A 26,238-nucleotide genomic window follows, 5' to 3' on the forward strand; every position below is an offset into this window, starting at 1 on the left:
TTCGCGATTGTTGGTCTTGCGCTCGTCATGGCTACTCGTGTTGCAAGCCACGCCTTCGGCAACACGAGTACCGGACTAGTTCCAGGGCAGCTTGAGTGGGAAGTGTCGAGTAAGCGAGATGAAGCACGAAGGAAGTCGGAAGGTATCAGGAGCGTTCCTTTCTACGCAACGCGTTAGAGTCTCAAGGACAATTGCTCAAGTCTTGGACTCGATGACAATCAAGGCGCGAAGCATTCAATAGTACCGTCAATTCATTCCAGCCGGAGGTAATCGTCCTCTATGGCGCGCAAAAAGCGCTTCATGCTACAGTACGTTATCGCGCGCGTCGCGCATAGGGGTATCTCATTCGTAAAAGCGTCAACCAAGCTCTCCCAGAGCTGCCATCCCATGCAAAAGCATGCTCCCCTTTAGAGCTCCCATTCTCCAGTAAAACCACCATTAATCAACACCGCACTCATCATGCGCCTTGCATCCTCCATGCCCTTTTCATTGCCAAAATCAGTAAAGCCCACTCCGGTCGCGCTAGCCAGCGCGTTGATGCATGTAAATACGCCGCAATCATCGTAATTCTTTTGTTGTTGAGAGCGCACCTTGCTCTCTGTCCACTCTTCGGGAACGTATGCCTCTGCCAGCTCCATCTGGAGCCATTGACGTGCAAGCTTGAAGTATTCTGTGCTCTTGCCCGAAAGGCTGTCCAGGACCTGGATTTCCCGGTTTGGTGCATCGATGATCATTAACAACCAGTGAGCACCGCTGTTGATGGGGAAGAAGATCTTCTTCGTCTTCAGAATCTTGTATTCCTTCGTGTCTTGCGTCTTGCCCTTGATGCCCAGTCGCCGGGCCCAGCCGGTGATCGATTTCATGTCGTAATTCTTGTTTCTGAGGGTCGTCAGCCAGGCGCAGTTGAACGCTGCAACTTCTGGCACTGTGTTGGGACCCTTTTTGTAGCCATTCTGCATGTTGAAGCTTTCGACAATGCACTCATTCCATCCATTGACGACTTCATCGTTGAGCCAGCCGCTAAACTTCACTTTCTTCGCGCCGTCGCTGCTCTTTGGTCTCAAGTCTTGTCCCGAGGCGTCTTTCTGCGGCAACAACTTCATGAAGTCACTGCGACTGAGCGTCGTAGCCGTGCCTGGTGTTGTAGCAACGTCATGGGTCCTGTCTGGGTCCTTCATGACCGTCCGGATCTTGTCGGCCCACTCTTCGCTGATTGGGCGGATGAATCGCGCCTTGAGGGCTCTCTTGGCTCCCTCTGCGGCTTCTTCTGCGGCCCTCCTCTCTTCCTCCTCTGCCTCTTGCGCAGCCCTCCTCTCTTCTGCTTCTGCAGCTCGCTTTCGAAGCTCCTCTGCTTCACGTTCCACGTCGGCCTTTGCCTGTGCCTCGCGCTCTTTCGCGAGCTTGGCATCCTCGATCTTCTGTGCGCGAGTGCGGTAAGACTTGCGGAATGCCCTATCTTCCTCTGACTCAAGCGTGACCTTCTTCGCCTTCGTGATGAGATCGTCCACTTTGGCGTCTTCCATCTTTTGGTCCTCGGGTGAACGGAGGGTTGTCGGCAGTCTGTACTTGCGGCGAATCAGGTGCGTGAGGGTCGACGGGCGTGGCGTTTCTGGTGGAACATAGTCCTCCTCTCTGTCAAGGTACCACTTTCGTGGGGGCGCTTGCATTGTGCTGCGCTTCTGTTGCGTGGCCTCAGTCTGGTTGCGACTGGGCTCTGGCGGTGATGGCTGTTGCCTCATCTCGCGTGATGCGTTTATGTTCTGATGAGTGTCTTGACGCTCGCTGGATACTGGGCGGGAATCAGGTGGCGTGGAGCGCTGATTGTGTGTGGTATTCATCTTTGGTTCGGTGACCGAAGATAGCGCTGGAAACTGTCCAGGCACAAGCTCAACGTCACCCAGCTGTGGCGACGGAGTGGTTCTGCGAATCACGTCTTCTCCTGCGACAGCTCGACGCTTCCGTCCGGTTGTGTCTGTCTCAATTGCGACGATCTGCTGTGGTTGAGGCTTGCCTCGGATAAAGTTCCAGCAGTTGGTAATCAGGCCAGTAAGATAGTTGCCGAGAGTAGTGACTACGGCCATCGCATCGATATAGCGAGGCTCTTCTGACTGCTGTGCCTCCGATCTGTGTGGTGGCTCAGCTCCGAGGTCGTAGTATGAGGCCGATAGAGATGGATATACGGTCTCCAGCGATGATGCTTGCGGAGGTGATGATTGTTGTGTGTATACTGCCTCTGGTGATGATGGCTTCGGGGGTGTGAGCTGTTTCGATGGTGATTGCAGACGGCGAGTTGGAGTCAACTTCGGCCGGTCCGCAACGCTCGAGCTCAGAAGGGCGTTTACCGTCTGGTCTAGTGTACCTGGCGGGAAGCTTTTCAACTGCTCCAGTTCTGAACACTTTCTGTTCAGTACCGCCTGGCGGAGAGTTGGCTTCTTGCTCTGTGTTGGCTGAAACTTGCGCAATCCACTCAGGCCGAGGGCAGACGGCGATGCAGCGGCGGGAACGTGCTGTTGTGTATGGTGCAGCTGCGCGAAGGGAGCGTGTTGTGGTTGGACTCGCTGTCGCTGTTGTGGCTGCTGTTGCTCTTCGAGCTCTTCCTCTTCAATCCATGCGCTCGTGTCCCACAAGAACGGCGAGCCCGGGTTGTAGTCGTCTGGTATAGTGGCGTAGGCTTTCATGCGACTCGCTAGACTCGGCTTCGGCATTTCTCCAGGGCCTCTCTGATCCATTGGTGATGCTGGACACCAGCTGCTTCTTGGCGTAAAGTGCACGCGTCTCCCTTCGGGTTCGACGTCTAGAACAGAGATCTCGGGCAGGTCATTGTCGTCGATGGAGATGTCGCCTTCGTGATCGAGCGGTCTTTCGCCTTCCGCTTCGGGCTTGTACGTCTCGTAGATGCGCCTTCCTCGTCGGGTGTGGAAGTGGTGGGTGTGGAGGTCGGGTCGCGTGGTGGCATCCGCTATCGTGCCTGTTGGGGGTGTAAACCAAGGGTGTGTCGAGTATTGGTATCGCTCGAAGTCGTCGTCTCTGAAAGGTCGCTTTTGGGGGTTGATCCTCGTAGCAAGCGACATGGATGTGTGTCGGTCGCGCTTGGTGGATGATGTTGTGTGGTTTGTGTAACATTAGTGTTTACTTGCCGAATTGACGAAGCGAAAAACGGACCCAGCTCCTCGTGACGCGTGACGAAATGTGTAGTTCTAGCAGATCAAACGCGACGCTCCCACGACTTTTGCGCCTGTAAACAAAGCTCACAACCGCTTTCACTGTGTATTGCGATCTTATCGAGGCACTTTTGAGCTTCTTCCGAGAAGTAAAGGTGACGGTCGCTCTTTCTGCAAAAAGTGAAGATGCCGTTCCTGCACGAGCCAATGTGATCCTTCCCGATGCGGCGCCTTCCCTGCGCCTCTCAGAATGCGCTCCAATCAAAATGCTGGCCGCAGCCGATCTGTCTCAGAAGCGGCAAGCATGTGCATACCGCAAGTCCAAAGTGACTTTGAGTGACAAAGGCAGCCATCCGTTCAACAATGTGACTCCCCTCCATCCGGCGCTCGAGCTTTGAGCCGTCGCACAATACACCAGAACATCATTGTCGACTGCAAGATCACTGCGCCGGATGCAGCAACGACCACCAGCCACGCCAGTCGTGGTCCACCCCTTTCAAGCCAGCGCTGTGAGACTCGATACCGACACGTCTTAGACAATCATACACCATTGTCAATTATCCTCACACCCCACGAAGCGGCGATATGGCGTTGTTGAAGCGGCTGTCCGACAGCTTCTGGGGCTATGTCTCACCGCAGAAACAGACACAGGCTCCAGCGCTGCCGACACCCAAGACCGAGCCAACCTTCAAGAAGCCAGACAGACCGCCAAGACGAACGTCAATGCATGAATTGAAGAGGGGCGCACCGTCGATGAGCCCAAGCGAGCGAGTGGGTAGCTGGCAAGTGCGATCACCAGGACCATCGAGTCGCGCCAGCTCTTCCGCAACTGGCGGCAGTAAAAGGAAGAGACTGTCCACACCAGAGTCAAGCGCAGGTCGCGGAAGGAAGCACAAGATGCCAAGAGTTGATCTCCAGTATACAGGCATTGAAGAGGATGAGGATGTGGAGGATCACGGTGGAGAGACTGCCATCCACGAGGATGAGCTGCATGAGCTGGCCGATCGCACCTCCCGGATGAGGTCCAGGTCCAGCACGCCTCGATCCCAAAGGCACAGGTCGCCTTCGCTCGAGGCAGAGGACTTTGAAGACGATGACATGTCAATCGAGAAGACAGTCGTGGTGAGCGAGGACCAATATGCCCCACTGCCACGGCGCGTGATTGATCTGCCGAAGGAGCACGGTATGCGGCATATCTCGACCGAAGAGCTGCGTGCACAAGGCTGGGACGACGACTACATCACACTGATTCAAAAGATTGGCATGCGTGGGTACGAGCCACTCCTTCCGCGGTACCTCAAGTTCGAGTACATCTTCCTGCCCGATGGACTGTTCGAGGCGACCGACGAGGCTTTTATCGGTAGCGTTCGTGGCTACAAACCGGGTGCTCACTTCAAAGCCGGCAAAGTCTTGACCAGACTACTCGAGCTTGGCAGTCGTGTTCGCGATCGCGCAGAATTGATTGCTGATGGCGAGGGCGTGGTCGAACCAGAAGAACAGACCCGGAAACAGCTCAATGCATTCTTGAAGTGGGCGTTCGAGGATGCACAGATCGACAAAGCCACTGCCATTCCCATCCTCGCTACAGTCTTCCGACCAGCCGGTACAGAAGCTTCAGAATTGCGCACCGAAGCAACGCGAAAGTGTCGCCGTCTCGCAGCACGATACCGTGAGGCCCTTCGTGTGCAACGATCTGTCGAAGTATCTCCAGGATCGAGATCGTCTGTGGGCACCATACTATCTTACGAGCTGCCCACATTTTACGCCTTGGTCGCCTCACACTCGATCGTTGCCCTCATGGCCTACCGGCCTGGAGATGTCAATGCAGAAGTCAAGCCCATGGCATACTTCGACCTTGGCGAGCATGATCACGACGTGTGGAACGCCCTCGCCATCGCGATCCTCGCCTGCCACGTTCGAGATGTGCACATGCGGATTGCGGAAGATACTGGGCTCGGTAAGCGAGAGGGCTCATCTGAGAGTAGCTTTGACGATGAGGACTTGTGAAGTGCGTCGACGCCCACCTTAGTGCTATGGGACATACAGAGAGCCAATGCATTGGCACCACTGGTTGTATTTATTCGCATTGCTCTTTATCATGTGTTGCATGATATACTTATACCCCATGAGCATGGAGTCAGGGGCGGGACAAGAGATGGAACGCTGCGAAGCGAGTGAGTGCAGTATCTTCATGTACTTAGTCCTTACTACTACGAGATACCCAGAATGTTATCAACGCGGTGATCAGCTTTCCCCGGTCTAGATAGCAGTCCAAGTTCGTGTAAGTGATAATGTAAGGTAAATGGTGCGAAAGAGTCCATTCAGTCTCTGCCCACGTGTTCCTGCTGTGGGCCAGTCTTGCCACACTGTGGATTAGCCACCGTGGCCACATGCCTCACCTCAAAGTAACGACCACGACTGCCTTGTGACCACCTAACAAACATATCGCGACGGCACATTCCTGTATCACGATCCACCGTCAATGTCGTTTGACTATGCGATCTGTCTTGACTGCTTCGGATCAGGATGAGAAACATATCACGTGGCGTATCATACCAACACCACGCGTCTCACGCCTCAACATAAGATCGTGAGAAGATGGGCCAAGGCTACTCATCCGTCACGCTCCCGGCTGGACCGAGTGCTATGGAAGCGACTGAACTCTCGGATCTTGCCTTTGAGAAGCCTTTGGGTGGCGCCCGCTTTCTGCGCACGATCCGGGCCAGGCATCAGAATGGCATCGTGGTCGTCAAGTCGTGCCAAAAGGCCAACGCCAGCGTCTCTTTCAAGAAGTATGCGAGATTGCTCAAAGAAGAACGGCAGAAACTGAGAGATATCCCGAACGTCCTGCCATATGCCAGGATCCGTGAGACTAGCACGCTTGGAGTTCTGGTGCGGCAGTATATCCACAATTCGCTCTACGATCGGATCAGCATTCGACCATTTCTGGAGGATATCGAGAAGAAGTGGATTGCTTTCCAGCTTCTTTGCGCTGTTCGTGACTGCCATAGCAGGGGCGTCTTCCATGGCGACATAAAGTCCGAGAATGTGCTGGTCACTTCGTGGGGCTGGGTCTACCTCACAGACTTCGCCTCGACTTTCAAGCCTGTGTACCTGCCAGAGGATAACCCAGCAGACTTCTCCTTCTACTACGATACATCAGCACGTCGGACATGCTACCTTGCACCGGAGCGTTTCTTGGCATCTGGCGAACGCCCCAGCGAGGGAGACATAGTGCAATGGAACATGGACATCTTCAGCTTGGGATGTGTTCTTGCTGAGCTGTTTACCGAAGCGCCAACATTCACGTTGAGTCAGCTCTTTCGATATCGTAAAGGGGAGTATGACCCGACTGTGTCGTTGCTCAATAAGATTGATGACGAGCATGTTCGCGCACTGATCAGCAGCATGATTCGTCTCGATCCGACGGAACGATGGCATGCGAGCGACTACCTGGACGAATACAAAAGCAAAGCGTTCCCATTGTACTTCTACAACCACCTGCATACGCTGATGCAAGAGATTACGGACCCGGCTTCGGGACGAAGATCGATAGTTGCTAGAGATACCAACAATGGAGAAACAGATGATCGTATCGACCGGATCTACGATGATTTTGAGATGCTCTCGGTCTCTCTTGGGTATGCGGACGGCGACTCAGACTCTGCGGCGGGACCGACACCACTGTACCTGCGGGGACTGTTTCCATTGCAGGTGGACTTGCCAAATCGACGGCACACTGCTCAAAACGCCAGGTCGAGCACTGGAGATAATGGCACCTTCGTACTCCTGAATGTCATCACATCATCGATGCGAAGTTCGGCTCGTGCTTCCTCCAAGGTTCGTGCTTGTGAGCTTCTGCTGGCGTTTGCCGAGCAGCTCCCAGACGAAGCGAAGCTCGATCGAATCCTGCCCTACATCATGCCGCTACTTGACGACAGCAACGATATGGTGCTTGTGGCCGCCTTGCGCACAATGACCCAGCTTTTGTCATTGGTGACGGTCGTCTCGCCAGTGAACTCTTTCTTGTTCACTCAGTATATCTTCCCTCGACTGCTGACCTTCACGAAGAGTCCAGGCTTCTTCAAGAACCCACTGGTGAGGGCGACGTACGCAGCATGTCTGGCGAGCCTGGCAGAGACTGCCACGCGCTTTCTGGACATGATGCAAGCGCTTCGAGCAGAAGGATCGTTGCCTTCCACTGACAAGGATGCTGATGCCGACGGCTTCAATGCAAGTGGCGATGCATATGACGCTGCGCGTCTAGAAATGCTGGAGCAATTTGAAGGGCAGATCAAGGTGTTTCTGACAGACACAGATAATGCTGTTCGTCGTGCATTTCTGTCATCGGTGTCAAGCTTGTGTGTCTTTCTCGGCGAGACTAGAGCAGCGGATGTCATCCTGACACACCTCAACACATACCTCAATCATCCAGACTGGCTTCTGAAGTGCGCATTTTTCAAGACGATCGTTGGAGTTGCGGTCTACATCGGAGCAGCGAACCTTGAAGAGTTCATATTGCCACTGATGGTACAATCTCTCACTGATCCGCAAGAGTTTGTAGTGGAACAAACACTAAGATCTATGGCAACGATGGCCGAGATGGGTCTGTTGCAGCGTGAGAAGACCTGGGAACTCATCGACAATGTGGCCCGCTTCGAAGTTCACCCGAACATCTGGATCAAGGAGGCAGCATCGCACTTCATAGCTGCAGCGACAACCTATCTGTCAATGGCGGATATTCGTATCATCGCTGCACCGCTGATACAGCCGTACTTGAAGATCCCGGTCGGGGGCCTCGACGAGTCTGAGCTTCTGGACGCCTTGAAGAAGCCACTTCCGAGGGCGGTCCTCGATCTTGCTGCGCAATGGGCTGCAAGAAGTGAAAGGAGCACATTCTGGAAGGGAGCCGAAAGGTCAAAACAGCTTGTATACCCTGCCACTGGTCACATGCCGCCGCAGTCCTCGGTGGCGGCCTTTGGCCCCAAGTCGCTGGCCAAGGAGCCGAAGACTGACGAGGACGAGCAATGGCTTGGCCGGTTGCGAAATGCCGGGATGCGCAGTGAAGATGACATGAAGCTTTTGGCTCTGCGGGCGTACCTCCTACGAACGGCTAAACGTGCTAGGCGTGATGACGGAACAGCCAACGACAACCTGTACGAGCAAATCATCAGTCTGACCAAGATGAAGATCACTCCTCAGACAGTCATATTCGATGGGGACTTGAAGGCGTATGAGCAGCATGTCTACAACCAAAATCGCACTGTTGCAGAGGCGATAGAGGAGGCTTCGAAACAGCTACCGAACACATCAGGCAGTAAGATTGTGGACAACTCGACAGGCGATACCACTACCAAAGGCGACGAGACGAGTGAAGCTGGTATACCAGTACCACAACAGCTGCGCCGTCTCTCTGGCTTGCGAACAAAAGCTTCTGACAGCTTGTCCTCTTCGCCGAGTTCCGGCCTCGGGCTGCTAGGTCGCGACATGGACCAGGCACTGCGGCAGAAAGGCAACCCAGCAGGTCTGCTAGGTGGCACCGACCTTCGCGGGAAAGCGCATGCTGAGGTGAAGACTGATGGTGTGACGGCAGCTGGTAGACTTGATTCAGGGCGGTCAGTGAGTCGCCGCGCCTCACCAAGACCCAACACAGTCGAGCGGAGGAAAGAGCTCGAACGAGCAGCTAGTCATCGTGCCGTGCATAACTATGCTGGTAACGATCCCACGGTGCTCAAGTTGCTAGACACAGTATATGTCGACAACTTCCCTGCCGAGGCTGCCGACTTTGGCCCTATGGTCCAGCCGTGCTCTGGCACAATACCGACGAATGCAAGCGTTCCGACACCAGGCCCTTGGCGGCCACAAGGGCAGCTACTAGGAGTGCTTGCGGAGCATACTGCAAAATTGACCCGGATCGTGCCAAGCCCTGACCATGTTTTCTTCCTGACTGCGTCTGATGATGGTGCCGTCAAAGTATGGGACACTTCACGGCTCGAAAGAAATGTCACACATCGCTCGCGTCAGACGTATCGTCTTGCAGAGGGCGTCAAAGTTACAAGCTTGTGTTTCGTTGAAGCGACACACTCATTCGTATGCACCGGCTCTGACGGCAGTGTACACGTTGTGAGAGTCGACGTTGCGGAGTCAAATAACGCTACACGTTACGGGAGGCTCCGGATGGTGAGGGAGTGGCATATACCGACAAGAAACGAAAAAGGTGAACATGCCGTCTGGGCGGAGCACTATCGTGGAGACTCAGCCAGCACTCTCGTTCTGGCCACGAATCTCGGGAGGATACTAGCTGTTGACCTGAGGTACATGTCGCTACTCTTCGACCTCCAGAATCCTGCCAACCACGGCACTCCGAGCTCCTTCTGCATAGGACGGAGGCACGACTGGCTTGTCGTCGGTACCTGCCATGGTGTGCTTGATCTATGGGACATGCGATTCCAGGTGCGCGTGCGATCGTGGACGTTCACGAACCCAGCGCCCATCACTCGCGTGCAGCTGCTGCCAGGACGCAAGTCTCGGACTAGGAATCGGTTCTGCATCACTGGCGGCACAGCACCCGGCGATGTGAGTGTCTGGGAACCCGAGAAGGGGGTATGCTATGAAGTCTACAGATCGGCTCATGCTAATAGCAAGGATCGCCTACACGCGCGTGATTACGAGTTCCGGAATGTTGAAGACGAGAAAGCGGAAGGACTGCTAGGTCGTGCGGCTGGCTCGATTGGCACAGATCAAGGCGAGGTTGAACAGAACAGTGATCTTCCCCAGCTTGCCAGCTGCTCGTTCTTCGGAGCACAACCGGCACCCAAAGATCAGGATTCCACAATCGCTTTCGCCATCACAGGTGGCCCCGACAACAAAGTCCGCTTCTGGGACTGCGACCGCCTTGACGGCTGCAGACACGTCAGCGGTGGCAGTCCTGACACGAAGACATCCTACATGATCAGCCAGCTTAGCCAAGACACTCGTGTCATCTCGGAGAAACCTGCAGAGAGCAGTAGCTCGACCGGTGTGGTTGAGTCGAACAAGGTTGCTCCGAACAGCTCAGCAAAGCGGAATACAGCTGCGAATGCAGTCAAGCCGCCATCGAGGTATGAGACGATTCGGATGTCGGCGCAGAATTTGATGAGTGCGCATCTGGATATTATTACTGATGTGGCGCTGGTGGAGCGGCCGTTTGGGATGGTTTTGAGTGCGGATCGGTCGGGGCAGGTTTTTGTGCACCAGTGAAGATCTCATTGTAATCCCGAACACGACTTATGCCTGGCTTCGCCATCACAACTCAGTAGCCGACGTATCCAAGCAAGCGTTCTTTCCACCGGTCCGGGGTAGAGGGATCAGGAGTTCGGGTCCAGGAAAAGGGGCTTGACGCTCAAGCTTCACCACCGCCCGGGGTTTTGGTGCAAGATGGCGAAAATATTGCCTCACTTCTCTTAAGCTGTAGCAAGACGTGCCTCCTGTAGCCGACGTCGCGACTTGGATCATCCGAGTCCTCGTGACTCTTGCGTTCACGTGTGGTCGATGGCAAGCACATCTAGCTCTTCCTCGTGGTGGTGATACCTCTGGACAGCATCAGCACATCCTTAACACAGTTTTTTCAGCAGAAGCTCCATCACAACAACCACAACCACGCGAAGACTGTGGATTCGAGTAGGATGCTGAACATCGAGTCCTCGGAGTTGAGGCGCTTGCTCGAGTCGAAGCTGCCACAGGAGATCGTACGTCTCCTCACATGCAAGCGAGGCATGAGCTGACATGGATTTCAGTACGATGAGATACGGCGCCTCACTTTCGCGTACGAGCCTGGTCTGCACGAGGTCCATCCCGACTGGAAGCCGCCCGTACAGCTACAAGTGTGCAGAGCCATACGTCAAGAGTATGCTCAGTCCTACTTCGGCCATGCCTCTACGTTTCTGGTGGACTTCATCATCGATGCCCAACACCGTCATCTAGTGGGTCGGTGGCTGTCTGGGATGGACCAAGAATACGTGCGGCTCATCGCTGAAGATCACATCATTCTGGTAGACAATAACAGAAAGACTGGCTCTGTCTGGCGGAAGCGTCATGTCTTTGCAGGTCATGATATGGTATTCGTCCTCGCAGTCGTCTCAAGAGCAGAGGCAATCGAGTTGTACGAAGCCAGGATTCGGGAGCTAGGCAAGTCGGAAGTGGGTTGAGTGAATGGCTTGCGGCCGGGCCGCACTTTCTCACGTGCACGATGCGTCTCATTGGGATTGAAATACTGGGAATTTGCTCCTTCTCCGCTCTTGACGCACAACAATCCCGAATCTTCACACCTACTATGACACCACCAACCAGTCAAGACCTGAGGCGTCGCCTCGAGGCGCTCCCACAGGAGCTGGTAAGTACCGCCTGTCCCATGAACATCATGCCCGTGCTGATCTTGCTCGACCTTAGTACGATCAGATCTACGACTTCACTTTCACCTGCGGCACGGTCCACGTCATCACCAAGTCCTGGAGACCATCTCACCTTCTTTACGTCGATCGCTCGAGTCGGAACACTTTCGCCAATGCGTACTTCAGCTCTAGCTCGATCTTCCTGCTCGACGACCCACAGCCACACCTCCATATCAAGCGGAGACTATAGAATTTCGTGGATTGGCTCCTGACACTTCCAGCAGAACACATTTCCATGATCCACCACGTCAAGTTTTCCACCATGAGAGAGTTTGACGTGGAAACTAAGGATCCGGAGAACATTCAGCGCGTGATGACTGAGATCTGCCGCGACCTTGCTTATGAGTACCTCGGACTGGAACGCTCGATTTCGGATGACCATCCTGCAAATGAGGCAGTGGGTAAGCTCGAGTTGATCTCGAGGAGCGAAACATTGGAGCTTAGGAAGAAGGAATGAGTACACGAGGGAGTAGCAAGGTCAAAAAGAGCCAGGTGCGATATGTGTGCGGGTACCACAGAAGTACTTAGGGATAGTGGCTAGCTCGGCAATGCTTTAACCAAGACTGGAAATTATGGCAAAAGGTTTGACCTCCATGCACCTGCCACCAAATAACGCCAAGACCCAACATTTCACTCGCCAGGCACCTCTAAAAGTGCAAAAGAAGACCTATCACTGGAAGTGATAGGACAAGAAACTCGAATTGTTGACCTCCTGAATAGTGCACTGTGTCTAGGATTCTCTCGCTACTACTCTGGATTTATACGAAGCTCAATGTCCATTGCTGGAGTTGAACTCGAGTCCTACTTGAGGACCAGTAACGGCTTTGTTTGCGCAGGCGTTTGGCTGCGGGAGGATTCTGGTTTACTTGATTGATGAGTAAGGGGAATTCTCAGCGGCATGTATAAGTCAGTGCGGGAAGGGGCCTAGAAGTGAGGGCGCGAGATGAGCTCGCTCCATTCTCGCCCGTTATGCACGGTTGCCACTCCGTTCAGCTTCAACGGCCGCACTTGTGGCGTTCAAGCAAACACATTCTCACCTCCGGCCCTGCATGCTCAGCGTCTCAGACCAAGACGCACGTCGTGGTGATGGGGGATGATACCGAATCTATCAAGCGCCACCTCATGGCACTCCCACAAGAACTGGCGAGTCCCAATCATCCCTCTGGGCCTCCACGATAGCTGACATACCTGCAGTACGACGAAATCTACACTCTCACCTTCACACCAACACGCGAGGACTACACCATCACCGAGTCGTGGCGCCCCTCCCACCTTCTCCGTGTCGACTATTCCAGCCGCCAAAAATACCGCGCCTCCTATTTCCACCCTACTGCCACCTTCACCTTCCGATCAGTGCAATGGTCGGACATTGTCGTCGTCATTCTCAAGTGGCTCAGAAAGCGAAATGCAGCGAATCTTGCCCCATCTCAGAACATCGTCGTGATTATCGAGGGGCCATTCTACGACTCAGGGGAGTATGTCGGCATCGAAGTCCTCCAGCTTGAGAAGCGAGTCTTGGCTATGGCTTACGAGGATATTTTCGAGAGAGGCCATCCAGCGCGAGAGACAGCGCGCAACGTTAGATTCGAGTTTGAGGATATGCAGCTGTGGAGTATGCTGGTATCGGCTAGGTGGGGCGGGGAGGGGAGTGAAGATCAAGCTTGGATTGGGCACATGCAGGAGATCAAGCCGTTGCGTCGTCCGATGTGGGAATCGGCGCTGTGGGAGTGAGACCATCAGTGAAGTCTGGAAGTGAGAATGGGAGTTGAGCCTCGTTTGACCGGAAGCTGTCACTATTCGAGTCCGGTATGGAGGCAGATCAATCGCGACCACTGTCCTTTCATCTTCGTGTTCGTCACCACAGCAGCCACCACTGGCGTATAGACAGAACCGGCGCAAGCCCTCACCTCTCGTTATATCCCTTCCGCAGGAGCTGGTAAGCCTTATTTGATACAAGGATGTTTCAGCATGTGATCGGCGGCGGTTCCGGAGCTAAGACCCTTGTCGTCTCCACTTTAGCAGAACAACGGCGGCTCAAGCAGCAACGCCAAATTTGTCACTCTCTTACTCAACTTCATGACCAACACCACCACAAAGAACTGCCACTCTCACCCAAACTTGACAGCAACTGCACAAGATGGCACCAATCAGCACTTCAGACCTCCGGCGCCATCTCGAGTCACTTCTGCAAGAGCCTGTAGGTTTGTCCATGTCAATTGAGTCTCACCTGCTAACAAAACCAGTACGATGAGATCTACAACCTCACCTTCGCGGCCGAGTCAAAAACCCACACGGTGACCGAGTCTTGGAAGCCACCTCACCTGCTCCAAGTAGATCGAGCGAGCCGCCTCACATTCGCTGCTTCCTTCTTCCAAGACGCTACCTTCGTCTTCCGTAGTGCTTCGTTTCCATGTGAAGCGAGGAATATCGCGTCCTCGTGGCTCAAATCGCAGAGCCCGAAGAATCTCGAGCGTGTCAAGGAGATCAGGCCCGTTTTCAAACGGAGGCCGCACAAGGGACACAGCCACGACAGCGCAGACCGGGCCGAAATCGAGCGTCAAATGCTGAAGCTCATCTTGGCTTTGATGCAGACTGCCAAGGACGGGCAAGGCATACACTTTGACCACCCCGCTCACCGACTCGCGAAGAACGCTTGCGCGATGGTAGTTGGGTGAAAAGCTGCAAACATCCGTAGATAATCCAGGACCATCTTGAGAGACATGGGAGAATCTGGGGAGGATAGAGCAAGCGCCTCATCTCAGTCACGAGCGGCAGTGACTGCCTGTCCGACAGATAGCGCTTCACTTTTCCCGCAAGTGGTGCTTCGCAGCTCGATCTGTAATAGCACTTCTTTCCGTCCATATTCCTAGACTCTACGTACGTAAAACAATCTCTGCTCAATCGACACGCTTGTATCATGGCGGAGCCAAGTGCCGAATACCTACAGCGCATCCTGGCATCCCTACTACAAGAACTCGCGAGTGATCATAAGCATGCTGAGGCTGATAGACCCAATTACTGGCTCAAGCAAGTTTGATCAGACGGTGAAATACTCCCATGTCCCTTATTGTGTCAAAAAGTACCGCCATGTCCCTCTTATGTTAAGAAGTTCTCCCGTAGCCCTTATATTATTACAAAAATACTACGATGTCCTTTGTCTGTGTATAGTAATCGTAGTATCGCGGGAACAACGCTAGGGTATATAGAATATACGTTTTAGAGGTTTTATAAGAGGTAGAACGAAGAAAAGTATATAATAATATACTAACTATGTTAAATCTTGTTGAACAGGTACGGGTGGATGGCAGCGGAGTGGAGTGAGAGATCAATCTTCAACTGACTAATAGCACGAGCATGCAGCAGTATATCAGGAACCAATGTGTTGATTGTGTTAGATGTCTATCTAAGCTAAAGGGGAGAGAAGGTATCTCCCTACAAGCTGAGTCATCGTAGATGCCTCAGGCTGCCAGATCACTTCCTGATTGTTGACACCCTTTGAGATGCTACATCTTAACAAATCTAATAACTTAGTTATTCCTTAAATTCTTAAGATCTAAAATCTGTAGATCTTAAGCTTTATATATAACTTATAGTATTATATAATATATATATGTAGAAGGGTATGTTTTATTATATAAAGAGTAACTATGTTAACTATAGATAGTTATAAGAAAAATTGAGAAAAGTCCAAGAATCGCAAGTTTAGATTATGCCTAGGTTATAGCAGTACTTTCCATTACAATAAGGGTTATAGGAGTACTTAAAGTAACACGGCGGTATTTTGCGACACAATAAGGGACATAGGAGTATTTCACCGTTGATCAGATCTACAGCCTCGCTTTCGCTGTGTCACCGGCCACCGAGCCCAAATGCATCAACGAGAAGTGGAAGCCTCCTCACCTCCTTCACATCGATCGCTTCAGCCGTCAGAACTACGCCGCCACCCTCTTCGACTCAACTTTTGCCTTTCGCTTTGAGCCGTACCGGCGAACATACGAGCGACCTGTTGCGAGATGGCTCAAAGCGCAAGAGATAGTCAACCTCAGACATGTGACGGGCATCAGACTGATCCGTCGACGTCGCCGGGTGGGCGAAGCGCTCGGTCCGCTCAGGACGTTTACAGCAGATGTTCGAGGGAGGTGGTCGAGAGTATGGAAGCATCCTCGCCCGAACACCGTCTGGTACGAGAATTTGAACTGGTGGAAGAAGACATATCGGCTACAAAGGCGTTGGCCATATTTCCGCTTGGATGGAGGAGCGATGGCTAGTCGTCGAAGGGCCGGGGGCATAGGGGTGTGTTCCATGACGTTGGTGGAAATTCATCGACATGTGATAGGCACAGGTGGCTTGGCGTCTGGCTCTGATTGCTGCATATCAAATTCCAGCTTCCCTTGAACATTGCAATCAGTACACGCAAAGTCCGAACTCTCTATCTCACACAGCCACCTCACATCATGGAAATCACAAGTGAGGACCTCAAGCGTCATCTAAGCAGTCTACCACAGGAGCTCGTGCGTCTGGCTATATCCTTTAAACTGCGCGGACCTATTCTGACAGATGTAGTACGATGGGATCTACGAGCGCATATTCACGGCAGATGATCGTCAAATTCAGACCATCAGCCGCGCCTGGCATGCTCCACATCTTCTTCACGTCGATCGCTCGAGCCGCCAGAAGTTCGCGAGATCGTATTTCACCACACCTTCGGCCTTCTACATGCCACATTCCAATTATGGCATTGAATACTTTATGCTTGCAAGTTGGCTGGCTGTCCTCGACGACACGCACGCCGACATGATCCAGAGCATTAGTCTCGGGAAAAATGCGATGAACCCAGTTTGGTTCCTGGACCTGATACACAATCTCCTGGAAGCAAGATTGGGAGCGTTCTATCAGCTTACAGCCGGCCATTCCGCGTATCGACTTTTGAAGAAGCTGCGCATGGCTCAAGAATTAGACTAAGACATGATCATGGGACAAACCTTGGTCATCAGGCCTATGAATGAAGAGCAGCGCAGGGTATTGTGTCGTCGACAAATTCAGGGAATTTGCAGACGATAAATTTAGGATCTTCAGATCACGGTAAAGACGGAGTTTGTGTGTAGGGGTGATGTAATGCGCCAAGCAAGCTAATGACTAAGAATGACTTTGCATGCATGTGACACGAGGCTTGTAGCTCACTTCAAGTTTCTCTCGGCTATTCTAGACAAGATCCTCCAAGCGCATCGCGATTCTTGCGACACCACAGCATGGCCGCCATTACCACCACCGACATGCGCAGATTGCTCGGCACTCTGCCACAGGAGCTCGTAAGTCAATTCCGCGTCTAGTTCTATGCGTTGCGACAAGTCTCACACGTGGAACAGTGTGACGAGGTCTACAAGCACACCTTCAGAGCACCAACCGGACCTCACATTATCGATCGAGACTGGCGCTTTCCTGCACAGCTCCACGTCAGCCGCCACATTCGCCAAACATTCGCACGAGCCTACTTTAGCAGCGACTTCCACTTCCGCCTCGAAGATCTAGCAGAGATACTACATCTCCCAATCTACGGTATCCCACGGAACCTGCACGGGGTCACGCGGTACGTGGCCAAATGGCTAGATCTTCTGGCTCCAAACCACGTGTCGTGCGTCAGATCAGTGGCTTTGGTGGCCGATCCTCATCCTGGAACGCCAGGACTTCGACGAGGAAGATTGATCCGTCTGAGTCAGCTGCGTTCCGATGAGGCTATGTGGCCCGTGACAAGGAGGTGGCTAGGGCATGCGATTAGTGGAGCGGCGAACGGCTACATCGCCGCTCTTGTGAGACGTTGCACATTCGTTGGCGTGGAGCGATGCTAGGATGTAGCGGCGCACACATGTCCGTAGGGTGACATACCATTGAAATCAGCGTTCTAAGATTCAGTCAATATTTCAGCCTGTGGGTCTTCATGCTTCACGTTCACCATTCTGTCTTGGGACCTTCAGGATTTGGACGGGTCGGACATGTCATGTTCAAGGATGTAGGTACGTGTAAGAGACGTGGGTGCTGCGATAGTGATATGCATCTTGCCTACACAGCAACAAGGACAACTCTGTGCCCGAGGCCCTCATGGCGCCGTCATTATCTCATCAGTCAACACCAAACCGCAGAACTGCCCACACACCGATACCCTTCAAACACTCCTCACCTGCCCCCATCCCCCCCCCTTCTTCGCCTTCTTCCTCTCCGCCTTCTGCACCTCTTTCTTATTCCTCTTCTCACACATCCTCATCCTCACCATCTCCCCCTTCCCCAAATTCTCCAAATGCCTCATCCAAAACACCGCCCCCTCCATCCCCTCCTTCAAATGCTCCGTCTCCTCCCCTACACAAACCTTCTCCACGTCGAGCTCCGCCTTCGCATAGCCTATCGCTTTCGAATACAGCCCCTCGGCGAGACTGTACTTCGAGCACTCGCGGTATGTCTGAGCCAGGTCCATCCCGAAGATCTGCTCCTGCTTGAGGAGGGAGACGAGTTCTTCGGACCAGGCGAGGGCTTCGAGGGTGGATTTGGGGAAGGAGCCGGGGGCGTGGGAGCGGATGAGGGGGTTGTTGTTTTCGAAGATGGCGAGGCCTTGGTCGATTTCGAACATGCGTTCGCGACGTATCTCGCTGGCTGCGACTTCCTTGTCGTGGCCGGTGCAGAGCTCACACTGACACTTGAAGCCCCACCCTGTCTGGAGCTGTTCCTGGCGCTGCTCCTTGGTGCGGACGTTGAGGATGTAGGTCGTCGTGAGCTCTTCCCCAGCCTTGATGTCTCGAGTGGCGTGGACGGTCAACATGCCGAGTGTGGCATTGTAGGTATTGGCGAGGTTGGGTCGGCACGAGTGGTTGACACGGCTGTACGTCAGGAACAAACCGGCGCCCCACTGTGCCTTACCACCCATCTGCACAGCGTTGGTGAAGTAGATGGCGGCCATCTTAACGTAGTCCTCGAGTGCGGCATCGAGAGCTTTACCAGTGTACTGGTGCTGTGTGGCGAGATGTTTACGGAGGACACTGCGCTGCTTGGTGTTGACTGCGCGCTTGTGGTAGGACAGTTCGGTGTAGAGTTCGCGCTGTTCTGGACTAATGGCTTCGAGTTGCGTGACAATGGTGTCAATGGTGTCGACAGTGGGTGTGGCGATCAGGGCCTTCTCGCAGATGACGCGAGTGCCGGCCTTGATGTCTCGAGTGGCGAAGAGGCCATAGCCTTTGTGTCTGGAGAGCTGAAACTCGAATGGTGCGTCTGGTCGCATGATGGCGGACATGGTAGCTGGTTGCAAGGGACCGGAATCTCTAATGGTTGATAGTGCGGCGTGTATGATGGGGTTGAGGGGATTGCGTTTGTCGCCGTTTGTTCGTGATCTGTGTCAGTTCGAGACGGAGGCAGAACGTGGCGTGCGTTTTATACTGCATTCATACAAAGTAGGTAAGTGTTACAACCATTCACTGGTGCAAAGATGTTCGCAGTGCGAGATAGTCTGGGTCCAACGCAGCCGTTCACTCGACAAACGCGAGAAGTTCAGCGCTAGCGCCGTTGTCGAACGCGACACGGCTGCCTGCAGCTTTCACGAGCGCGATCATCGGCAACGGCGCACATTCCCTGGCAGTGTCCTTCCTTGCATTTGGTAACAGTGCAAACGTGGTGTAATTCGACTGTCAGTGCGAAGTCTCCTATACCAAAACATACCGGGCCCTTCGAGCTGCTTAACGCCACACGCCTTGCCAATTGCCCGTCATCATCATACACAGTCACAATATTCACATCTCGTCCACTGCACAATTCGGATGCACCACGTACATCACCTTGTCGTCCTGCTCGAGACCTTCGCCCTGCTCATCTGCGAGGCCCTCGCCGCGGATCTGCATGAGAACGTTGTCCTGGAGCGATGTTAGTATGCGCTGTAAATATCATTCTGCAATGTGGAGAACTCACCTTGACCATCCTCCTTAGCACCTTCCTCGCCAGTGATCGCTGAGTCTCGAGTTGCTCCTGACTCTCAAGGGAATCCTCAATCTGCTCAAGGTACCAGACCAGTAGATCATCTTCCTCGACACCATCTTCCACCGTGTTCTGATCATCGTTCACACGTCGAAGCAGCATATTTCGAATCTTCATAAACTCGTCAAACTTGATCTGCGTTCTGGGTCGTGGTGCAGGCGCAGGCGTCTGTGATGCTCGGACCGAACCAGCGCCTTCCTCATTGGTGTCCATCTGCTCGTCGTCCTGTGGCTCGTCCTCAGCACCAGCTTCTGCAGCATTCTCGTCTTCCTCCTCGAACTCGACGTCATCTTTCTCGACACTGATGATGGACTGCTGCAGCAGCTTGAAGGCCTCATCGACGAAGTTCGGTGACACTTCATCGACACAGTTGGCCTTCGCAATAGCTTCACTGAGTCGAATGAGCGACTCAAGCTGGCGAACTGTAATGCGGTATGAGTTCCGGCCTATGCCACCCTGTGCATCGTCCGATCGTAGCTCCTTGTACTTCTGGACAAGATATGTCTTGGCTTCTTCCGTGAATACAGGCTGGAAAAGACGAGCGAAGCGAATGTACCGCTGCAGCTGCTCGGTGCTGTACTCTGGCTCGATTGCCTCGTCCTTGAGCTGGTGAATTCCGACAATGTGCTTTGCGAGGTGCTCATCGACTTGTTCGTTGCACTCGTCGAGCACTACAAAGAATAGATCGAAACGAGACATGATGGGTGCGCTCATGTTGATGTTGGCTCGAAGCGTGGTTTTGCGATTGTAGCGACCACCGACAGGATTCGCAGCTGCCAGGATACTGGTTCGCGCGTTCAGTGTTGCTTGGATGCCGGCCTTCGCAATAGAGATCGTCTGTTGTTCCATAGCTTCGTGGATGGCGACTTGATCGGCAATGTCCATCTTGTCGAACTCATCGATAGCGCAGATACCGTTGTCCGCCAGCATAAGCGCACCAGCCTCGATCGTGAACTCTCCAGTCTCCTCGTCCTTGACAACAGCAGCTGTAAGACCAGCAGCGGAGGAAGCCTTTCCAGAAGTGTAGACTGCTCTTGGGATGAAGGAACAGATGTACTTCAAGAACTGCGACTTGCTTGTACTGGGGTCTCCAACGATGCAGATGTTGATGTCACCACGAAGAGCCATGCCCTCCGGAGTGACTTTGCTGACACCACCCATGAGCTGGAGGAGCAATCCCTTCTTCACCACAGTGTGACCATAGACCATAGGTGCGAGTGAGTCTACGAGTCGCATAAAGATGTTGTTCTGCTGCACCATTTGTCGAAGGTCATCGATCTCAGCGGGCGTAAGAGTATCCAGGTAATCTTGTTGTGCCTGCTCGCCAGTGGTTCCACCAATCTCGACAGTCTGACCAAGCGAGCTGAGGATGTTTCCAGCCTGGCCCTTCAATGACTGGTTGGCGGTCTGGCCTTGTGTCGAGGCATCTGGTGTGACCATGTTGGCGAGGAATGCCATTCGGTAGGTCAAGTCTCTCACACCAAGCGCTTTCAGACCACCAACTCCGCTTCCCCCAACATCGCCACCACGAGGAGCTTGCGAATCTCGCATGGCGGTGACCCTTGTGCCTGGCACCTTGAACTGGCTGACGTCTGGCACCACAATCAAAGTGCCGGTGAAGATGCACTTCTCTCCTGCTTTGGCCCGGTCGACCATCTCTCCTCGCAAGATCACGTCCATCGTTCTAGGCATGCTACCAGTAGGTATCTCCGAGCTGTTCTCTTGAATTCGCACCTTCTGCCAGTCGATGAATGTGCTCTGTCGAATATCCAAACGCCAACCTTGACGATTACCGCAGGTTGCATTGGGACATTGTGTTGGCTCGGAGTACTTGAAGATCTGCTCGACGTCGGGCACAACACTGGTGCAGACTTCGCAAATGAAGGTTGCAAGATGCAATTCGGGTCGCACTTCGGATGTTCTGGTCACTGTACCTGATATCGAGACCAAGTGACCAATATGCTCTGTCCGGAGTTGTCGCACTCTCGAAACAAGCGAAAGATTATAGAAGGCAATTGTGAAGATCTTGTCCGTCTGCTGGTTCGGCGTCTTATCGCCCAGGTTGTCCTCTTCGCTCAGACTCTGTGTTGCAAGAGATGTGTCTGTTCGTGCTGTCGTAGATCCAGGCTGCCTATGCTCTCTGTAGTATTGTGGCTCGTACTTTGCAATCAGGTTGTTCAATGCGCGGAGCATGTAAGGCTGGAACCGGTAGAAGTCGCCCTGGATCGCGTTGGCTAGGATGCCTCGTTCGTGGTCCATCAAATGTGTGAAGTCGACATATAGTGTGGAGAGCTTGAATTGACACAACCCATGAATCTGTGCAATGTAGTACTTGTTCGTTGTGACGGCGCTCGATGCTGGCGCCGCAGATGCTGTAGGGTCTTCTGTGAAGCTGGTATATGTCAGTAATAGTCTTGGTTCAGCATATCAGCGTCGATGGTACTTCTCCAAGAAACGCTCAAACTGTATACCAAGCGTCTCTGCTGTAGTATCCACCACGCGCGGTACATCTTGCCCTCCTGGTAGTCTCGGTCTGTTTCCTCTCCTTCCAACTACCTCGTCGTCTGCGAAGCCTTCGATGTCGCTGTGCATTCCTGGTGTGCTGACCGAAGGCGGTCCCCTGGGTCGAGATGAAGAGCGGGCCTGCCGTCTTCCTCCTCTTGTGCCATCGCTTCGTGGTTCCTGAGGTCCAAGTTCCTCTGATCGCATCATCGCATCTACCAGGGACGACATGTTGGCGGCGATACGGTGTTGTGGTAGATGTTGAGGTGTTTGGTGGTGGGGACGATCGAAGCAAAGTGGGAGAAGGATACGCGCTCACCAAATTTGGCTGAAAACGCGTCGGTCGTGGCTGTTTCGCGACACACTTTGACCTCGATACGGTTAGAGTTTCTGGCAGTAAGGCGATCTGGCTCTTCGTTGATGCTTACCACTGCCGAGCTTCAGGGATTCTTTCACTCTTTGTACCTGCATGACTCTCCAAACAATATCGTCCCATTTTCAATTGCCGCCGCATACAAGATCACACACTCGCCATTGCTGGTCGCGACCATGACCGAAACGATCAAAAGCATGACCGAAACCATGGTGCAGACTCATTCTGCTTCTGCAGAGAACATCCTACGCCTTTTCCCAGAGATCAACACCGAGCTCGCTACACAAACCAAATCCGCAACTCAAGATGCCGACCTCGCTGGCTACGACGAGGAGCAGATCCGGCTCATGGACGAGGTCTGCATTGTACTAGACGAGAACGATGTACCAATTGGCAGTGCAAGCAAGAAGGTGTGCCATCTCATGGAGAACATCAACAAAGGCCTCCTTCACCGCGCATTCTCCGTCTTCCTCTTCGACTCGCAGAACCGATTGCTGCTGCAACAACGAGCTTCCGAGAAGATCACCTTCCCAGACCTCTGGACCAACACTTGCTGCTCCCACCCACTTGGCGTGCCAGGCGAGACTGGTGCAACTCTCGATGCAGCGATCGCGGGTGTCAAGCGTGCGGCGGTACGGAAGCTTGACCAAGAGCTGGGCATCAAGGCACATCGAGTACCAATTGAGAAGTTCGACTTCTTGACAAGAATACACTACCTCGCACCGAGCGACGGCAAGTGGGGGGAGCACGAGATTGACTACATCCTGTTCATCAAGGCCGACGTTGATGTGAAGGAGAACCCGAACGAAGTGCAGGCGACCAAATACGTTACGCCAGAAGAGTTGAAGAAGGACTTTCAAGATCCGAGCCTCAAATTCACGCCGTGGTTCAAGCTCATTTGCAACAGCATGCTGTTTGAGTGGTGGGAGAACTTGGACACCGGCTTGGACAAGTACAATGGTGAGAGGGAGCTGAGAAGGATGTTATGATGTGGGGAGGATCCGTGAGCTTCTTGTATAAAGCTCCAATGACGAGGCGTTGAGGTGGATTTTGGGTTGCATTGAGATACCAGAGAGCGAAGGGCCCAGTGAGCTTCTTATGACTATTTGCAGTGTTGGTGGCGCGTTATGGGAGAGCGTGAAGTTCTGTAGAGTCGTTCCTTCCTCCTTCCCTGAACGGGCGTACCGTCACATGGTGTGCCTTCCTTCACGTTGTGAAGAGATCGAAGCCTGAACCTAATGATGACTTCAGACCTCCTTGAATTTGCACCGACACTTCCACTGCTACTGACATGCAGGCACGAAAATGTTTGAGACTGTCGCCCAGAAACGATCCCGGCAGCTGGAGCAGCCCAGTTCAGCGTCGTTCGTTGCACCAGCCAAGCAACGTCCAACAGTCACATACGGAAAGCGCAATCGCAACAGACCTCTTCCACTACAGGGCACACAATTCCTTAGACGAGATAGTTCTATCATCTCACCGGACAACGACAGCGACGATGAAGAAGATTTTGTACCCATTAGGGCAGCAGAGCCGCGACTGAAGAAAGTGGTGGAGCCAGATCCTGATGATTCACCCTTGTCTGAAGACGAGCTGAGGGCAGCATGTCCGAGCAATGCCAGTCCAATACTGTCGCCAAGTAGCAGTCCAGTGCTGGCAACTTCAAGCAGCAAAACAAGCCTTGAACCAAACAGGGAAGCTTCAAGCGCAGAGAAGGGCATTGGAAAGCGGGTGCCGAGGACGGTCAAGAAGCCCACGTACCCACCCAGGAAGATAGATGTTGCCAAGCAGAAGACTCGTGCGGAACCAAGCGCACCCCAGAGGGGCACAGCAGATACGGCAAGCACCAAGCAGAGCACGGAGCCAAGGCCCAAAGCGAGAACGAAAGGCAAGTCGACGACCAGACCCAAGGCGAAGGCTCTCATCAGACTGCCAGTGAACGAGTTGACTCTTTTGCCGGTACCACGGGGCGATCCTCCTTCATCGGCCGCAGCAGAACATGAGCTTGATCAAGAGAACCAAGACCCGATCTCAAACACCACGAGCTCCGGACAGAAACGAACTCTCTCACCTATTCACGACATTAGCGATGACAACGCAAAAGCGCCCCTGACCATAATTAGCAAGCGCCTCAAGACTCCAAGGTTCACTCACAAGTCTATTGCAGCTCTTCGGAAGAAGCAAATCAGGAGATCGTCCATCTTCCAAAACAACGACGTGACTTCTAAGCTTGGCGATGGGTTCGAATCGTCCGAGCTGAAAGTCGACCATGGTCACATCTTCGCGAAGCGACGGCGGAAGACATTGAAGCCGCTTCTTCTGGGCTTCAGCGCTCTTCAGCTCCAGCCAGGTCCGTTGCCTGAAGTCAAGTTCGAGGGCAACAGCTCTGAACTCCAGCTAGAAGCCGCGTCCCGAGACGAGCAGAACTATCGCTGTGCGGAAGACGACGGCCCTAATGCTTACAGTGACCGTGATCAATCTTTGCCTCGAGCCGAGAAGCGGCGAGTAAGCTTCAGCGATCGTGTACTCAGCGACATAGTGCGACAAGAGCTATCGTCCATTGGTGCTCCCAGAAGACCAATCAGTGTCTCGTCTGACCAAAGCGAGAGCGACTTCCAAGAGTTCGATGACAGCGATGCAGAGGCGAACGAGGATGAGGCCAGTGATCGTGGCGCAGAGTCCAACCCAGAGCCAGAGCCACCCGCGCCAACGCCCCCGAGCGACCAGCAGGCTCAGAGCTACAAGAAGTTCATGCGCAGAAGCCCGCCTCCGGAACGCGTTAACCAACATGCAACTCCAAAGTTCTCGTCCGATCGCCGCATTGGCCAGCCACCCCGTACGTTGTCCAGTATCAACCGAACGATGGAGGTCGACGAAGCGATTCTCGATGAACCTGACGACGAGGCGACAAAGCCACGCACACTCCTGCGCAATGAAAACCTAATCGAGGTCGACGACATAATCCTCGATGATATCGAGCCAAAACCTACAACGGAGGAGACTGACCAGCAAGACCCCATCTGGAACCGAGAGCACGACATGCTCGACGAAATGGAAGGCAGCATATACGCACGCTCCTACAACGAGCGTCCACCTCCACCTCCCCCTCTCCCTCCACCACAACGCCCACGCTCCATCCTGAGAATCCCATCCTCGCGCTTCGAGTCACGCGCCACGAAACCGTCAGACACAGCATCCAACACGCGCCGCAACAGTACCCGACAACTCGAAGCTGCAAGCCCTCACTTCCCACCGGCAGGTCCCTCCCGCCGCAGAACAACACTCGTAGACCTCGAAGCCGACGAACAAAGACGCTACTTCTCCACAGCATCTCACTTTCTTCACCAAGCTCAGGCCGATCCACCTCGGATTACAAAGATGCGCTCAAATTACTTTGCGCGCCAAGCATCTCAGCGTGGTGAGACTCATGTACAGGTCTACGATAGCGAGGCGCAAGTCTTAGAGACTTCTCCGGAACCGGTGATGTTGCCGGACTATACCAACTCCACCTCAAGCCAGCTGAATATTCTCCGCAGAGGCGCGGAGGCAACGTGGACCAGCAGCGAGAGTCTGCCTCGCGAGCCGAAATATCTGAAAGCGTTGACGAGGAGCGTGAGTAGAGAGTATGGTACGTTATCACAGAGTGTCAGGAGAAGGCCGAGTTTGCCGTTCCAGAGCCCGACGAAGATAAGGTGAGGTGGAGGTGTGCAATGGACGCACTTGAGTATCTTGGCGGGAGGTATCTAGCTGGCTGGCTATCTTT

The 26,238-nt window shown here is 53.5% G+C and overlaps 13 protein-coding genes across 13 annotated transcripts; 10 read left to right on the forward strand and 3 right to left on the reverse strand.

Moving 5' to 3' along the window:
* Positions 1-407: 407 nt before the first annotated feature.
* On the reverse strand, positions 408-3,071 carry CLAFUR5_10893 (uncharacterized protein; the record flags this gene model as incomplete). The annotated part of the gene is made up of 1 exon (XM_047910041.1): positions 408-3,071. The coding sequence occupies one exon, from the start codon at positions 3,069-3,071 to the stop codon at positions 408-410; it is 2,664 nt and encodes an 887-aa protein (XP_047765758.1).
* Positions 3,072-3,746: 675 nt separating this feature from the next.
* Positions 3,747-5,168, forward strand: CLAFUR5_10894 (uncharacterized protein; the record flags this gene model as incomplete). The annotated part of the gene is made up of 1 exon (XM_047910042.1): positions 3,747-5,168. One exon carries the CDS (start codon positions 3,747-3,749, stop codon positions 5,166-5,168), a length of 1,422 nt encoding a protein of 473 aa, XP_047765751.1.
* Positions 5,169-5,759: 591 nt separating this feature from the next.
* On the forward strand, positions 5,760-10,400 carry CLAFUR5_10895 (Putative serine/threonine-protein kinase; the record flags this gene model as incomplete). Its single annotated transcript, XM_047910043.1, has 1 exon — positions 5,760-10,400. The coding sequence occupies one exon, from the start codon at positions 5,760-5,762 to the stop codon at positions 10,398-10,400; it is 4,641 nt and encodes a 1,546-aa protein (XP_047765752.1).
* Positions 10,401-10,825: 425 nt separating this feature from the next.
* CLAFUR5_10896 (uncharacterized protein) lies at positions 10,826-11,347 on the forward strand (the record flags this gene model as incomplete). Its single annotated transcript, XM_047910044.1, has 2 exons — positions 10,826-10,888; positions 10,937-11,347. The coding sequence occupies 2 exons, from the start codon at positions 10,826-10,828 to the stop codon at positions 11,345-11,347; spliced, it is 474 nt and encodes a 157-aa protein (XP_047765753.1).
* Positions 11,348-11,388: 41 nt separating this feature from the next.
* CLAFUR5_10897 (uncharacterized protein) lies at positions 11,389-11,780 on the forward strand (the record flags this gene model as incomplete). The annotated part of the gene is made up of 2 exons (XM_047910045.1): positions 11,389-11,532; positions 11,589-11,780. 2 exons carry the CDS (start codon positions 11,389-11,391, stop codon positions 11,778-11,780), a joined length of 336 nt encoding a protein of 111 aa, XP_047765754.1.
* A 72-nt stretch (positions 11,781-11,852) lies between these two features.
* CLAFUR5_10898 (uncharacterized protein) lies at positions 11,853-12,047 on the forward strand (the record flags this gene model as incomplete). Its single annotated transcript, XM_047910046.1, has 1 exon — positions 11,853-12,047. The coding sequence occupies one exon, from the start codon at positions 11,853-11,855 to the stop codon at positions 12,045-12,047; it is 195 nt and encodes a 64-aa protein (XP_047765759.1).
* Positions 12,048-13,727: 1,680 nt separating this feature from the next.
* On the forward strand, positions 13,728-14,265 carry CLAFUR5_10899 (uncharacterized protein; the record flags this gene model as incomplete). Its single annotated transcript, XM_047910047.1, has 2 exons — positions 13,728-13,787; positions 13,834-14,265. The coding sequence occupies 2 exons, from the start codon at positions 13,728-13,730 to the stop codon at positions 14,263-14,265; spliced, it is 492 nt and encodes a 163-aa protein (XP_047765760.1).
* A 1,779-nt stretch (positions 14,266-16,044) lies between these two features.
* CLAFUR5_10900 (uncharacterized protein) lies at positions 16,045-16,552 on the forward strand (the record flags this gene model as incomplete). Its single annotated transcript, XM_047910048.1, has 2 exons — positions 16,045-16,101; positions 16,154-16,552. The coding sequence occupies 2 exons, from the start codon at positions 16,045-16,047 to the stop codon at positions 16,550-16,552; spliced, it is 456 nt and encodes a 151-aa protein (XP_047765620.1).
* Positions 16,553-16,839: 287 nt separating this feature from the next.
* CLAFUR5_10901 (uncharacterized protein) lies at positions 16,840-17,436 on the forward strand (the record flags this gene model as incomplete). The annotated part of the gene is made up of 2 exons (XM_047910049.1): positions 16,840-16,899; positions 16,957-17,436. 2 exons carry the CDS (start codon positions 16,840-16,842, stop codon positions 17,434-17,436), a joined length of 540 nt encoding a protein of 179 aa, XP_047765621.1.
* Positions 17,437-17,750: 314 nt separating this feature from the next.
* On the reverse strand, positions 17,751-18,866 carry CLAFUR5_10902 (SET domain-containing protein 5; the record flags this gene model as incomplete). The annotated part of the gene is made up of 1 exon (XM_047910050.1): positions 17,751-18,866. One exon carries the CDS (start codon positions 18,864-18,866, stop codon positions 17,751-17,753), a length of 1,116 nt encoding a protein of 371 aa, XP_047765618.1.
* A 493-nt stretch (positions 18,867-19,359) lies between these two features.
* On the reverse strand, positions 19,360-22,333 carry CLAFUR5_10903 (DNA replication licensing factor mcm6; the record flags this gene model as incomplete). The annotated part of the gene is made up of 3 exons (XM_047910051.1): positions 19,360-19,479; positions 19,535-21,992; positions 22,044-22,333. 3 exons carry the CDS (start codon positions 22,331-22,333, stop codon positions 19,360-19,362), a joined length of 2,868 nt encoding a protein of 955 aa, XP_047765619.1.
* A 318-nt stretch (positions 22,334-22,651) lies between these two features.
* On the forward strand, positions 22,652-23,464 carry CLAFUR5_10904 (Isopentenyl-diphosphate Delta-isomerase; the record flags this gene model as incomplete). Its single annotated transcript, XM_047910052.1, has 1 exon — positions 22,652-23,464. One exon carries the CDS (start codon positions 22,652-22,654, stop codon positions 23,462-23,464), a length of 813 nt encoding a protein of 270 aa, XP_047765624.1.
* A 316-nt stretch (positions 23,465-23,780) lies between these two features.
* On the forward strand, positions 23,781-26,171 carry CLAFUR5_10905 (uncharacterized protein; the record flags this gene model as incomplete). Its single annotated transcript, XM_047910053.1, has 1 exon — positions 23,781-26,171. The coding sequence occupies one exon, from the start codon at positions 23,781-23,783 to the stop codon at positions 26,169-26,171; it is 2,391 nt and encodes a 796-aa protein (XP_047765625.1).
* Positions 26,172-26,238: the final 67 nt, after the last annotated feature.

The sequence above is a fragment of the Fulvia fulva genome, chromosome 8, assembly GCF_020509005.1.
Source record: "Fulvia fulva chromosome 8, complete sequence".
Classification (NCBI taxonomy): Eukaryota; Fungi; Ascomycota; class Dothideomycetes; order Mycosphaerellales; family Mycosphaerellaceae; genus Fulvia; species Fulvia fulva.